The sequence below is a fragment of the Propithecus coquereli genome, unplaced genomic scaffold, assembly GCF_000956105.1.
Source record: "Propithecus coquereli isolate 6110/MARCELLA unplaced genomic scaffold, Pcoq_1.0 Scaffold134, whole genome shotgun sequence".
NCBI classification, from domain to species: domain Eukaryota; kingdom Metazoa; phylum Chordata; class Mammalia; order Primates; family Indriidae; genus Propithecus; species Propithecus coquereli.
The window spans coordinates 3,482,737-3,496,669 of NW_012137636.1; the positions used below are offsets into that span (position 1 = coordinate 3,482,737).

General features: G+C 43.4%; 1 protein-coding gene across 2 annotated transcripts in view; it reads right to left on the minus strand.

Moving 5' to 3' along the window:
• NPSR1 (neuropeptide S receptor 1) overlaps positions 1 to 13,933 on the minus strand; it is a 169,929-nt gene that overhangs the window by 13,116 nt on the left and 142,880 nt on the right. For both annotated transcript variants that reach the window (XM_012638769.1, XM_012638770.1), the window contains one exon: positions 5,953 to 6,029. In XM_012638769.1, coding sequence (XP_012494223.1) covers positions 5,953 to 6,029 — 77 coding nt within the window. The remainder of the gene's footprint in view (positions 1 to 5,952; positions 6,030 to 13,933) is intronic.

Consider the following 13,933-nt stretch of genomic DNA (forward strand, 5'->3'; position numbering starts at 1 on the left):
TTCCTTCCAGAATCTACAAAGAACTCAAAGAAATCAGCAAGAAAGAAACAAACAAAACCCATCAAAAGTGGGCAAAAGACATGAACACAATTTCTTCAAAAGAAGATAGACAAATTAAAAAATATTCAACATCATGAATTATCAGGGAAATGCAAATTAAAACCACAGTGAGATACTACCTTACCCCTGTCACAATGGCCATTATTAAAAATGACAGATGTTGGCATGGATGCAGAGAAAAAGGAATGCTTATACACTCTTGGTGAGACTGCAACCCCTGCAGAAAACAGTATGGAGATCCTGAACAGTATGGAGAGAGTTAAAAGTAGACCTATCATTAGATCCAGCAATCCCACTACTGGGTATCTACCCAAAGTAAAAGAAATCATTTTATCAAAAAGACAGCTGCACTCAAATGGTTATCACAGCACAATTCACAATTGAAAAGATATGAAATCAACCTAAATGCCCATCGATTCATGAGTGAATAAAGAAAATGTGGTGTATACATAGCATGGAGTACTACTCAGCCATAAAAAGGAATGAAATAATGTCTTTTGTAGCAACTTGGATGGAACTGGAGACCATTATCCTAAGTGAAGTGTCCCAGAAATGGAAAAACAAACACCACATGTTCTCACTAATAAGTGGGAGCTAACTGATGGGTGCACACACAGGCACAAAGGACATTGGACACCAGGAAGGGGGGAGGGTGGGAGGGGAGGTGTGGGATAAAAACTTACCTATCAGGTATAATGAACAGTTTCCTGGTGATGGACACACTGAAAGCCCTGACTTCAGCATTATACAGTGTATACGTGTAACAAAAACATTGTACCCCCTTAATACGTTGGGGAAAAATCCCAAAAGAAATAATCCATCTTTACCCCAATATCATAAAGATATTATCCTACATGTTTTAAAAGGATTTAAAAAGTCTTATTTTTCACATTTAAGTCTCTAGTTCCCCTGGAAATTGCTTTTTCCTATGGATTGAGGTAAAGAGCCAATTTTATTTCTTCCCCTATGTCTTCTGACATCTATCAAGTTCTCATGTAACTGTAGATCTGTTTAGGACCTATTTTCTTTTCTGTTTCTCTATTGTATTGTGCCAATACCACACTCTCTTAATCATTACGGCTTTATAACAATAAATCTCAATGTTTGGTACAGCAAACTCCTCTACCTTGTTCTTCTTCTCCAGGAATGTCTTGGCTATTCTTGGCTCTTGAATTTTCCATGTATATTTTTAAATCGGCTGGTCAAACTCAATAAAATGTTTCAATTCAATTTTGTCTGGAATTTTATTAACTTGGAGATCAGCTGGGGAGAGTCAACCCTGTCTTTATAACATTGAATCTTATTATTCACGAACATGTCATAATCTTTTATTTGTATCTTTATGTTTTTCTTGCACGTCTTTTTAAAAATGTAGTTATCGGTAGAGAAACCATTCTGTCCACTGTTACTGATGAAGAAGTTGGTACTGAGAGCAATCAATGTGCTTCTCTTACATTCATTAAGCTACAAAGTGAATAGGACCCAACCCAGTTCCTAATCCACAGCATCTTTCTCCATTCCATTCTGCCTCATTTAATTTAAAACATGCAATTTGGACATATCATGGATCACATCTGCCAAGCACACTGGCTGGGCACAGTTATATCTAGATATGTTACACTTTGCATATTCCATGGGTACACTCCCCAATCTCCAGCCCCCTCGCAGTAAATGTTCTATTTTGTATGAGCAGATACCCGGGGGCATGAACAGCATGCTCATTTATGAAAGATAACATATGAGATTGGAAACCTCATTTCCTCTACCTCTCACCCTGCACGCTTGTTTGTGGGAAAGTCTTTAAATCATTTTCGAAACGGTTCTTTGTCTTTCTGTCAGCCTTGGAGTGGGAGAAAACAGACATATTTGTCAGCAAGAAGAGTGGTTCTTACACCAAGAATGGCTTGAATTTTTCAGCCAGTGTTTACAAAGTGAGCTTCTGTTCACACTAATCATGGCTAATGTCCCCTTGTTGATGAGCAATAATCCTGGCCTGCTGACACAGCTGGAGATCCTACTTACCTGCCAACTCCAGAGCGGCTTGGCTGTAGTGACAGATGGGAAATCAAGTGAGCTCCACTTATGAATAAGATATAAAGAGTATATGAACTTTTGAGAATACCAGCTGCCCTCATTCCAGAAGGTCACTGATGGTAATAAAATGTATAGACAACTACAAAATAAGTGTAATGGGAATATAAAACTGTATTAAACAATAAACACTGACTGTAGCCAGTCCCACCTTTGGGGAGGGGTAATGACATTCTGTCTATCAGTGGGAAACAAATCTCTAAATGGCTTTGTGCCATTTCAGAGACTGGAGGTTGGGGCAGCCCAAGAGTGCAGGGACATAGGGGACTCTGGAGAGAGACAGGAGCTCAGTAACAACGAGGAGAGGCCTGCTGAGAAACGGTGGTGGGTAGCTGGCAGTGTGGAAACCTTCTGTCACCCAAACCTCCAGTGGCATCTGCTCTATGCGCTCTTGGGAGTGGTGAACGCAAGGAAAATGTGGTGGGCTCAGGGCTCCTTGGGCTGGAAGTGGAGGGAACAGAGAGCTGTAGGAAGTGAGGGCGAGAGCTCAGAGGGGCAGAGAGGAACATGTCAGCCTCCTGGAACTGGTAGAAATCACAGGACAGGAGTTTAAACTAGTCTGATTTGAATCTGAATGTACAGGAATGCTTCACCTGCCCCGACAAAATTGGGCCCTGAACCTACCAGTCATGACTCAGCTTTTAGATGTCAAATATATCAAAACAAAAACTTCAGGAGATGAGAGTGGAATAGCTCTCTGAAGACAGAACACTGGAGGGAGTGCCATGGAGGGAAAGCCGCACTAAAGACCCTGTGTTTGAGTTTTTAATAATTTTTTTTTTAATTTTGAACTCTTCTTTCAGTCATTTACTACCTCTTTTTCTAAATGTTCTTCCTTCTGATAGGAAGTGCCCTGCACCTAGTTAGTCCACCAACAGCTTCCCCACACCAAAGGCCCCAGCCAGGGCACACTTGGAGCCTTGCATTTTTGTCCACCGTAAAGCCTTCCCACTCCTCTGTCTGCCAAAAGGCAAGTGATAGTAGCTGACTCTCTTGTTACAGCAAGCTCTGAATAAGCAGCCTTCCTCTGTTCTTACTCTGTTGGTCTTTGCTTTCTGCAGTCTTTCTCTCCCACCTCTCTGCCTGTTATGAACCAAATGTTTGTGTTTGTGTCTCCCCAGAATTCATGTTTCGAAGCCCTTGGCCCTAATATGATGATATTTGGAGTTGAGACCTTTGGGGTGTATTAGGGTTAGATGAGGTCATAGGGTAGAGTCTTCGTGATGTGACTAGTGGCCTTATGAAAAGAAACTTCAGAGCTTGGGCTCTCTCTTCCTGCTATGTGAGGACGCAGAGAGAAGGCATCTGTCTGCAAGCCAAGAAGAAAGCCTCATCGGGAAATGGACTAGCTGCCACCTTGATTTTGGATCTCTCAGCCTTCAGAACTGAAAAAATAAATTTCTTTTTTTTAAGCCATCCAGTCGATAGTATTTTATTATGGTAGCCTGAGCAGACTAAGACACTGCCTATCCCCTCTGCTCCCCTCCAACCAAAGCTCTGGACCTTCCTAAACCCTCTGGTCCCACCACACTTGACCTGTCTACCATCAAACCAGGTTCATGCACTCTGCTAAGTGACACCCACACAATCAGGTTATACTTGTATAAGGTATGCTATTCACTCCAGGCAACAAATGTACTCCTCTTGGGCTCTCCTAGGGATAATATCTAAATGAAACAGGACTGGCTCATTGATGTGAGTTTCAGGCATCATGGGAGGCTCAGCAAGGAGAGAACTGAAGGCAGGCAGAGACATCTATCGCATCTCTTATATCAGCCTCTGGTGCCTCCTCATTGCTTGTGGCACCTAGTCCTACCTGTGTATCAGAATATATCTCATCTTGGCAATTACCCATTCACTGAGCATGCAAGTTTTAAACTTGTAGAAGTTTAGAGATTCATAGTGTCAATAAATACATATATTACCAGTCCCAGTATGGGGCCTTAGAGGGTCTAAGCATGAAGTATACACAGAGATGTGCATCAAAAATGTACTTCTTTGTAGGGGCTGGGTTGATGATTAAAAAAATTGATATCTCACATATATACAGCTAGAATAATATTTGCTGTTTATCCAGGCTAAAGGGTCACTGGGCCATTGTTTCGTGTTATACAATTTATGTAATTACAGAAAATGTTAATATATGGTTAAATGGGAAAAAAAGAAAATAAAAATGACCTAAAATTTTATCACTCAGAGGTAATCACAATGACATTTAGTATTTGTCCTTCCTGACACTTTCCATCTGTCTGTCTAGCTAGCTATCATCTCCCTATACATGCACATATATTCTGCTATATATTATATATGCACATATTTAGAAAAGTGATACCATACTTTCATTTTCTTAACCTAATACAGTGTAGACATTGTTCTATAAGTAGAAATATACTCAACATAATAATTTTTACAGCTGTAGTATTTAATTGCATGGCTATATAATTATTATACTCAGTCCCTCATTGAAGGGCATTCAGATCTTTTTTAATTTCTCCTGATTATAAACAATGATTCTTATATTTTCTTTCCTTTCCCTTTCTCTCTCCCTCTCTTACTCCTAACACACAGGAGAGCACAGTAGAATTGAACTGAATTCAGTTGGAGACACCAAGACTTACACATTTCTACTCATTCTCCTGGGGAAATAGACACAGATTATCAGTGGCCAATAATATGTGAGAATCCTTTTGGCTTCCAGAGGGAGAAAACAAGCTCAGTCTCGGTCCAATAAAGGTATTAGCTCAAAGTCTGAAAAGAGGAGGACTTAGAGAGGATCTAGTCTATCCTCTTATTTTAATCTCTTGGAGCCCAGAGAGGTTACATGGCTATGCAAGGTAGCACAGCTTGTAGTAGCACATCTGGAACAGAAAGTAGCTCTTTTTATTCCAGACATGTGTGTTATAGCTTGTTGTCCTGTATGAGTGGAAGTGGGTGTATGTATATGTTTGTGAGTACGTGTGTGTGTTTGCTGTTTGTTTGAAATGCTCAGGGAAGGGGAAGGAAAAGAGCAATTTCTAGGTCAAATAAAAGAAAGGAGAGAATGGGTGCGTGGAGGTGTGTGCATTTGTGTATATTTCGGTGTATGTGAACCTTTGTTGTGTGCGTGTGTTGTGCAAGTGCAAAAGGAATGGGAGGGGCATGTACTTTGAGCAGAGCCAGTCTCCTGCAGAGCTATCTTGCTATAATAAACAGAAAGTTAGAAGCCCTTTCCTCTCCTTTCCAACACTTTGGTTTGCTGTGTTTTCTCCAGGTCGACCCCAGTCACCTCCTGCAGGTTTGCCTGGGAAGCAGGGCAGCAGCACTCCAGGTACTGAAAAGGAATTTGGAGGAGGGTTGTAGCAGGCAGTTGCAGGCTCAGTCTGTTTTGAACTGATGTGTTGGGGCAGCAGGGAAAGTAGGGACTGTGCCTTGACTGGCTTAGAGTCCAGGGTTGTTCTATGGACATATGGCAGTTTGACCAATCTGTAAGTTCAAGCCAAATACGAAAGCCTATCCTTGTGTTTGCTGAAAGTGTGATATCCTCCTCAGTCTCTCTGTTCAGATCCTGGCTCCAAGGCTGCTTCAAGGGACTCTCTGCTGGCTCTCCCAAAGTCCCCCCTTCCTTCTCCCAGTTCCCACGGAGGTCATGTAGGGAAGAGAGAGCCTGCCTGGGACAGATGTTAGTGGGTCTGGTCTGCAGGCTGGGTTCTGATAGAATCCTGCAGGCTCATATATCCAGGAAGCCCAGCTCACATTTGCTAGAGGAAAACCCCTGCAGGAACAAAATTAGCCACAAGTTTGCAATGCAGATCAGAGACTTACCTGAGCAGTTGGAAATCACTGTCTCATGGGCTTTGCTTTTAATCCAAATAGTTCGGATCACAATGCCATAGATGACGCTGCAGAAAGGACCAAAGGGAATATTAAAATAGCCGGTGGATCCCTACTGTGAGGACAGAGAGGACCACTCCCACTTGCCTGAGTGTGAGGGGTGGAGGGAGGGATCCCTTAACCACGCCTGCCCCCATACTTGTGGACTGTAGAATTATAGCCAACAAAAACTGAAAACCACCCTGCAGATCAGCTGGTTGGAGCAACTTCTGTCTCAAGTGAAAAAAAAAGGCTAGAACCTGGTGAAGTTAAGCAATTTCCTCAATGTAACCCAGATGGTTAGAGGCAGAGCCATGATTAGAATCCAAACACAGTCTTTGTAGTCAGAAAGACCTAGGTCTCTTCTACTACTTGCTTGCTGTAACGCCTTGACTTTAGACAGTCTCTAAAGTGGCGTCTGTGATCCTTGCCTCTGGTTTTCGAGCCTGTGTGTGATTCTCTCCCCTTGAGTGTGGGCAGAGCCAGTGACTTGCTTCTAATCAATGCAGTGTGGCAAAGGTGATGGGACGTGTGTGATTACATAGAATGTAGAGCCTGTCTTGCTAGCCTCGCTCTTCACTGCTGGCTTTGAAGAAGCAAGCTGCCACCAATCCGAATGCTACAGCCACAAGGAAATTAATTCTGCCAAGAACCTGAGGGAGATTGGAAAAGATTCTTTCCCAGTCCAGCCTCTGATGTCACCCTAACCCTGGGTAGCATCTCAAGGCTGCCTCGCCCAACCAGAGGACCCAGTGAAGCCATGTCTGGACTCTTGACCTACAGAAATTGTGAGATAATGAATGTGTGTTGTTTCAAGTCACTAAGTTCACGATAATTTGTTGTGTAGCAATAGGTACGCTGAGCTTCGGCTGAAATTTTGTAAAATGGAGTCAACAATATAAATCTCTCAAAGTTTTGTGACAATACTTAAAGTGCCAAGCACAGTGCTTAAAAAATTAGTGGAGACTTAAAAAATGTTATATCCTTTCCCCTCTTTTTTGCTCAGTTTTCACAGTATATCACATCAATTCTTGAATGATATAATCTGTGCCTAACAAAGTGTTAATGATCCAAAAGCATCAGCAAAGTTTGTACCCTATGTCCTCTTTGATAAATATAAAAATTTATACTCTTCTTAAACATTACTTGACATTTCGAATACAAGCACCTTGAATAAAAGCTTTTGGGATAAAGCAGTGCTTTATTTTAAACTGCGCAAACTTCCCTCTTGAGAATCATTAGTTAAAAAAAAAAATGAGAGCTCCACTTTGCAGTAGCTGACAAAGCACTAACTGTTTTTAATGATCTTTAGAATATAACTTAATTAATGACGGTGCTAAAGCTCTGCTTCTCACTGCCTTTTCCCATTCTCTCAGCGAACCCCTCTGAGCGCTCCAGGAAAGCTCGGGGCCTTTTTGGAGCATTTCCATTCTTTCTCATAGAACTGCCCAGGGACTTTTTTGAAATGTGTATGCCTGCAGTAAAGAAAAAATGAGAAAAAAGTTATTAGTGAGTTCAACCCTAAGTTGAATATTTTCTAGAACATGGAAAATTCTTTCCCAGAAAAATGAAATGGTATACAAGGTAAGGTTGCATCCACCAAGAAACGTATGATGACAATTGCAACCTCAGTATTTAATTGATCGATAATTGAAATATTTATTGACCATCCACCATATACACAATTGAAAAGTTAAGAGAGGTCTTTTGTTTTAGAGATTTGGGCCCATGTCACACCCTCTTTTTTTTTACTTAGGACCAATCAGATGAGTGAAAAGCCAGTCCCAGCTCTTCTCTTAGCTTGCCAAGCACCTAACGACCCGGGTGCCCCTAGCATTCATTGCCCAAACCAGGCTACTTTTTAGAGTGTAGCAGCCGTGGATCAGAGAGACCCCAGCATTACTATTTGTCTCCTTCTTTCTTCTTTCCTTCATCTAATTAATCAGTGAGTTCTGTGGGTTGTCCCTTCAAAATGATTCCATAATCTGTAACTTCCTCTCCATCCAGGCTCTTCAGCATGAGTTCAGACCCTTGCAATCTTTCTTTTTTCATTTTGATGACTCCTTTTAGTGTGGTGAAATATACATGAAATTTACCATATTAATCATTTTTAAGCGTACAGTTCTGTAACATTAAGTGCATCTACATTGTTACGCAACCTTCACCACCGTCTGTCTCCAGAACTTTTCCATCTTCCCCAGCTGAGACTGTCCCCATCAAACACAAAAAGACTGGAATGTTTAATGAATTTGTGTATCATCCTTGTGCAAGGGCCATGCTAATCTCTGCATCATTCCAATTTTAGTCATTCTGCTGCCAATACAAGCACCCCTTATAGCGTCTTGCCTAATTATTGTCATAATCTTCTAACACTCCCAGTCTGCTGCCGTCTCCAGTGCATGAGCTCCAGGACAGAGCACCATTTCCTGGCTTAACCACCGCCCCCGCCCTCAGCAGCCCCCCTTGCCCATAAGATGCTGTGCTTGGCCAAGTGGCCAAGCACAGGGAGAAGTGGGGGAACTGGACCTTTACTTGACAATGCCCCTTTTTTTCTTCTCCTAGCGAGGGCCTTAAACATAATTCCTGGCCTAAAGTGTCTCGCCCCTTCATTAATTAATTAATTTCATAATATTTATTGAAGCATTAACATTGTCCCAGGATCTGAGTGAACCATTGTGATTACTATGGTAGGCCAAACAGACAAGGTCCCAGCCCTTCAGAAGCTCACATTTTATTTAGGGAAAGACAATAATAAAATTAGGATGCAAGTAACATGTGAGTGCAAAGGAGCGAAGTGCTATAAAGACGCAATACAAGTGGTACAAGGGTATATAACAGGGGCCACGGCTTGTTCTGGAAGTCAGGAAGCCTTTCCAGAGGAGGTGAAGTTTCAGTCGAGATCCGAAGGGTAAATAGGTTTTCTAAATGCAGAGGGAGGTGATCATTCAGGCAGAGGGAACAGCATGTGCAAAGCCTCTGGGGCAGGAGAGAGTGTGGCACATTTGAAGGACTCAGAGTGGCTGAAGCCTGAAGAGCCAGGTGGCCTCTATGGCCTAAGATGAGGACACGGAGGAGCAAGGCAGGAACTAGATCATGCATGGCCTTGTGGGCTGGGTTAGAGGCTTTGCACTTGATCCTGGAACAATGAAAACTCACTTAGGGGCTTTAAGCAGGAAGGAGAAATGATTGACCCACTTTTTTTTGTTATTCAAAGATCAGGCACTGTTCAATATTAATAATTTGTTTTCATTTGTGTATAAAAAAGAAAAATTACGCATGTACATGCTGGTATATAAAGTGTGAACAGTCCTGGAAGAGCATTCAAGAGAATTTTACAGTGCTATTTCTGAGCAGTGGGACAAGGGGAGGAGAGGAAGGAAGATTTTAAATTTTCGTTTCATACTCTTTTGCATGCTTAGTAATTCTTTGCAAAAATGCTGGCTCTGGCTGTGACATGGACCAGGGATTTAAACAGGGTAGTTATGGACTCTAAAGCCTTCAGTACCTCAAATGAATTCACTATTTCTGGAAGCCGCAAGTGTGCATGGTGGGTATCAGTCAGGATGCTTTTGGTAGCAAGTTACAGAAAACTCCCAGCCCAAATTGGCTTAAGCAGTTAGAATAGTTCTTATCTCCCATAACTGCAACTTCAAAGGTAGGGCAGGGCCAAGACTAAACTTTAAATATCTGGGCTTCCTTCAATCCCTCCTTCTTTTCTTTTCAGAGTAGGTATCTTCCTAACTCAGGCTATAGCACTTCCAGGCAAAGCAATGTCCAGAAAAAGAGAAGACATTCTTTCCTGGACTTCTTTTTTGAGAACAGAGAAACCTTTTTCAAGATCTCTTCCTAAGACACTCCTTCATATCTTACTGGCCAGAACAGGATCACATGGCCCCTCCTGAGCTACTCGCATGCCATGGGGAGGGGCTGCCTTGAGTGTTTAAGAGAGGAAGTGGAATGCATGTTGGAAATTCAACCACAAACATCTACCAGAACTTAGCAATGTAGTGAGAAAGGTTTTTTCTGAAGACATACCTCTTGCCACCTCCCAGGTAACAATATATAGGATGTCACTTCCTTTCCTGATGTGATGAGTTGAATCAGGCCCTTGTCATCCTTCGCAGCCTTGGACCTCATGCCCATGGACAGAGCTGGCCAGGCCCCTGGGGCCCTTAGACCCAACATGGCTGTGCACCCCATCCCCAGGGTTGCGCACCCTGTCCCCAGGGCTGCACGCATCCAGCCTGGGGCTTTCCTACAGTGTGATCTCCATTTCCCAAGCAAAATAAATGGATTTTCCTCACATATCACAAATCAGTGCTCCATGACTAATGTGTTTTTTTCCACTCATTCTTTTGCAGTTGTCGGCCATGGATCTTTTCTGCCTCTACCTTCATGTTACAGAGATAAAAATGATAAGAGGATGAGAAATCAATTAGGCAGCAAGAAAATAAGCACAGCTAAAGTAAAGCAATTATACCAAGGCTAATAACCTCCTCAGCCACAATTAGACAGTTACATCAACTGAATTTTGAAACAACAGGAGTTGTTTTGCCCCAGAAAAACAATGTATTGCCTTTGCTGTCAGTCACTATGGTTTCAAGTCCTGGGAGCCTGATTTAGTTGATGACGGAACAACTACGTCTTTATTCATGCACAGCTTTCATGCGAGCTTGCCACAGACGGTACAACTCCTTCCTCTCTCCTTCCTTCCCTCCCTGCCTTTCTTCCTGCCCCCTTCTTTCCTTTCTCTCTTTTTTCTTTCCTCTCACATATATTTAGGGAGGAGCTACCATATGCCAAAAATTGATCTAGACGCTACATAGCCAGGCATTTATATATTAAGGGCATGTGTGCACGTGTGTGCGTGTGTAATAAGAGAGAGAGAGAAAGAAAGAGAGAGAGAGAGAGAGACAGAGACAGAGACAGAGGGACATGACTTATCTATTGTGTGATTGGTGCAGTTTATCAGCCAGGCCTGTATTGTTCACTCACTCTAACATTTACCAGGTGTCTACTGAGTGTTGGATTGGCACTTGGAGTCCCTGCACTCATGAGATACAGCCACACAAGCAGGCGATTACACTACCACAAAGTCTTGATGACAACATGGACAAAGTGATGTTAGTGGTTAGGGAGTGAAGCCTTGAGGTGTCACTTGGCCCAGGCTTGGCAAGGACAGCTCCACTGTGGAGCTGGTATTAGAAATGAGACACAAAAGATGTGAACTAATTTGCCAGACGCAAGGCAGGGTGAGCTTGGAGGAGTGTTCAGGCAGGAAGAATGATGTGCCCAGGGCACAGGGGTGAGAGGAGCGTAGGTGTTCTGGAAACAACGAATGGTTTGTTACGTGGCTGAGGCTATCGGTGCAAACAGGGGGTGACAGTGGCTCCCCTTGGAGTAGCCAAGGAGTCTTTAAAAAAGACAAGCTATCTTGTCCTAGCAGATATTAATGCATGCAAAGCTGAGATAAGTAAAACAGTGTAGTATTCATGGTAGAAGAGTCACTAATTTTTGGTTATTTGTGCTTTTTCTCCTTTTCTTAATTATGTCAATCACTAGTGAGTGAAAATAAAATAAAATCATCTTCAATGGGTAATTTAGGGAATGGCAAATTAGGGAAATATTTGCAACATATAAAAAAAGAAAAAGGCTATTGTACAAAGACTATCTCTGAAGACAGAGAACAGAGAAAATAAAAACATTCAAACAAAAAAAATGGGTAAAAAAGTATAAGTATTTAAAAAACAATTACACACATACAAAATGTATTTGACCTCATTTGTAATGAAGGAAATGCAAATAAAAGCAAGGATATGGGTTTATTTTTTGGTAAATATATACACATGTGTATAGCATGCATGAGAAACAATGAGGCGCGGTGCACAAAGCGAGCGAACATCTTCTTTGAGCTGTTTCCTTTGTCTACCTAAGCTTGGCGTGAGGACTTTAACCTTATCCCAAAGGCGCACATGCCATAGAATCAAGCCCGGTGGCTAGAGTATGAGAAAGAGAGGAAGGAAGAGAGGGAGGCTGGGAAGGAGGAAGGAAGGAGGGAAGGAAAAGAGCTAAATCTTAGCTCTGAGGGAGATGATACTGTAGCAATGCAACCAGGAACTAATTGGAAAACAAGTTCCTCACGAAATTCCCCAGGGCCTGGCCTTGGTTTGGGAAGGGAGCTGCTGCTGCAGGAGCTGGGCGGTGGTCTGCCCCCCAGAGAAGTTCTTTCTTCATTAGCAGGAGCCGCGCTCCCTGCCCACGGAAGAGAGAAGGGAAAGGTTGAGCCCAGTCTCGCCCTGCTGGAAACACTTCCCAGCAGCTCAAGACAACAGAGGTTGCAGCTGAGTTTCGGGGGTTCCGCCACAGCCAGAAGCAAGGAGCAAGGAGCGGGCCTCGCAGGGGCCCGAGTTCGATGAGAGCTGAGCGAAATCTGCTGTTGAAATCATTTCTTTCATCAGCAAACACATGAGGTTTTGCCTTTTCATGGACACTAAAAAAGCACGCACACGTTAGCCCGTAGGCAAATTTGCGGAGAAGTCCTGGTGGAAACAGCAGCCTGAATGAATGGCGGAGTTTCAGACACAGGCCGTCCTAAACCGTGTGGCTCTGCTCTGCGGAGCGCGGCTTTGACTGGAGCCGATTCTTGAGCTGCTGGGAAATGAATCGGGAGGGACGCCATGAGGCGCTGCCACTGAGACCGACCCCTCCGTTGCCTGGGATGGCCGGAGCCGCTTCCTTCTCCTCTGCCTTGTCCCCCTTCCAACGCTGCTGTGACTTACCTTTGATCGGTTGCCTAAATAACCTTCTTCTCCCTCAAGCTTCCCTCCAAGCTTCACTTGGTGTAGAGGAGGGAAGTAAATTGGAATAAAATGTAGGTGTTAATTCGTCCATCCGGCAGAGATGACTGGCTGCTGGTCTGGCTATTGGGGTCACTGCGTTCCCGCCCAGCTCAGCCTCTGAAGGGGAGGAAGTCATGGAGCTTCTTTGAGCCCTAAGTCTACTCTTGTGAAAGATTCAGAGGTTGGACCACATGATGGGTAACATTTCTCCCAGCTTTAGTATTTTATGAGACTATAGATGGGCAATGAGCAGAAAAGGTGACTCCCGTAATGTCAGACAGCACTAGAAAAACACTCAACCAGCTTAATCATCAGAGAAATGCTCATTAAAACAAAGAGATGCTTTTTTTTTTAACCTCTCAGGTTGGGAAAGATTTAATAAAGAAATGATACTACCTTTCATTGGATGGGGGAGGAAAAAAGAGCCCTTGTGTGGTGTTAGCTAGAATTTACCTTTTCCAGAGGGCAGGTTGTGAATATGCATCAAAATTCTTAAAATGAGCCTCATCTTTGTTCTAGCAATTCCATCAGAATAAGTTATGAGGAAATAATCAGAGAGAGATTCATGTGCAATTTGAAGTACAAGGATTTTTTATCACAGCACTATTTATATAATAAAAAACCAACAGCTGAACTTCCTTTGCCCATGACATATGCCACACCACGGCAGGCTTGAGAGCACTCAAAACACGCAGGATCAGCGTGGCCCAGGGACACACTCAACATGTCAGGTCTCTCCCCACAGTCTCCCACCCCACGCACACACACAGAGCCCCTGTCCCAGAGGGCAACCCTGCCACATGGCCAAGTGAGACCTGCCTTGCCCAGGTGGCCCTGTTCATCTCTGCTGAAAGACCATCTGTGCCTCACCACTGGCTGCAGGACCCAGGGGACATCCTGTGGCTTGGCTGCCAAGGCCCTTTATAAGTGAGCCTCCCCTCGCCACTGGAAGCAGCTCACTGCCAGCTTCCGTCCCATTGGCACTGCTGACCTATCCACTCCCTGCCCCCACACTCACTCCAACCTCTGGTCATCACAAAACTTGCTTCCTCCTCACCTTTTCTTATCCTACATGAATCCTTCCCTTCTCCCAT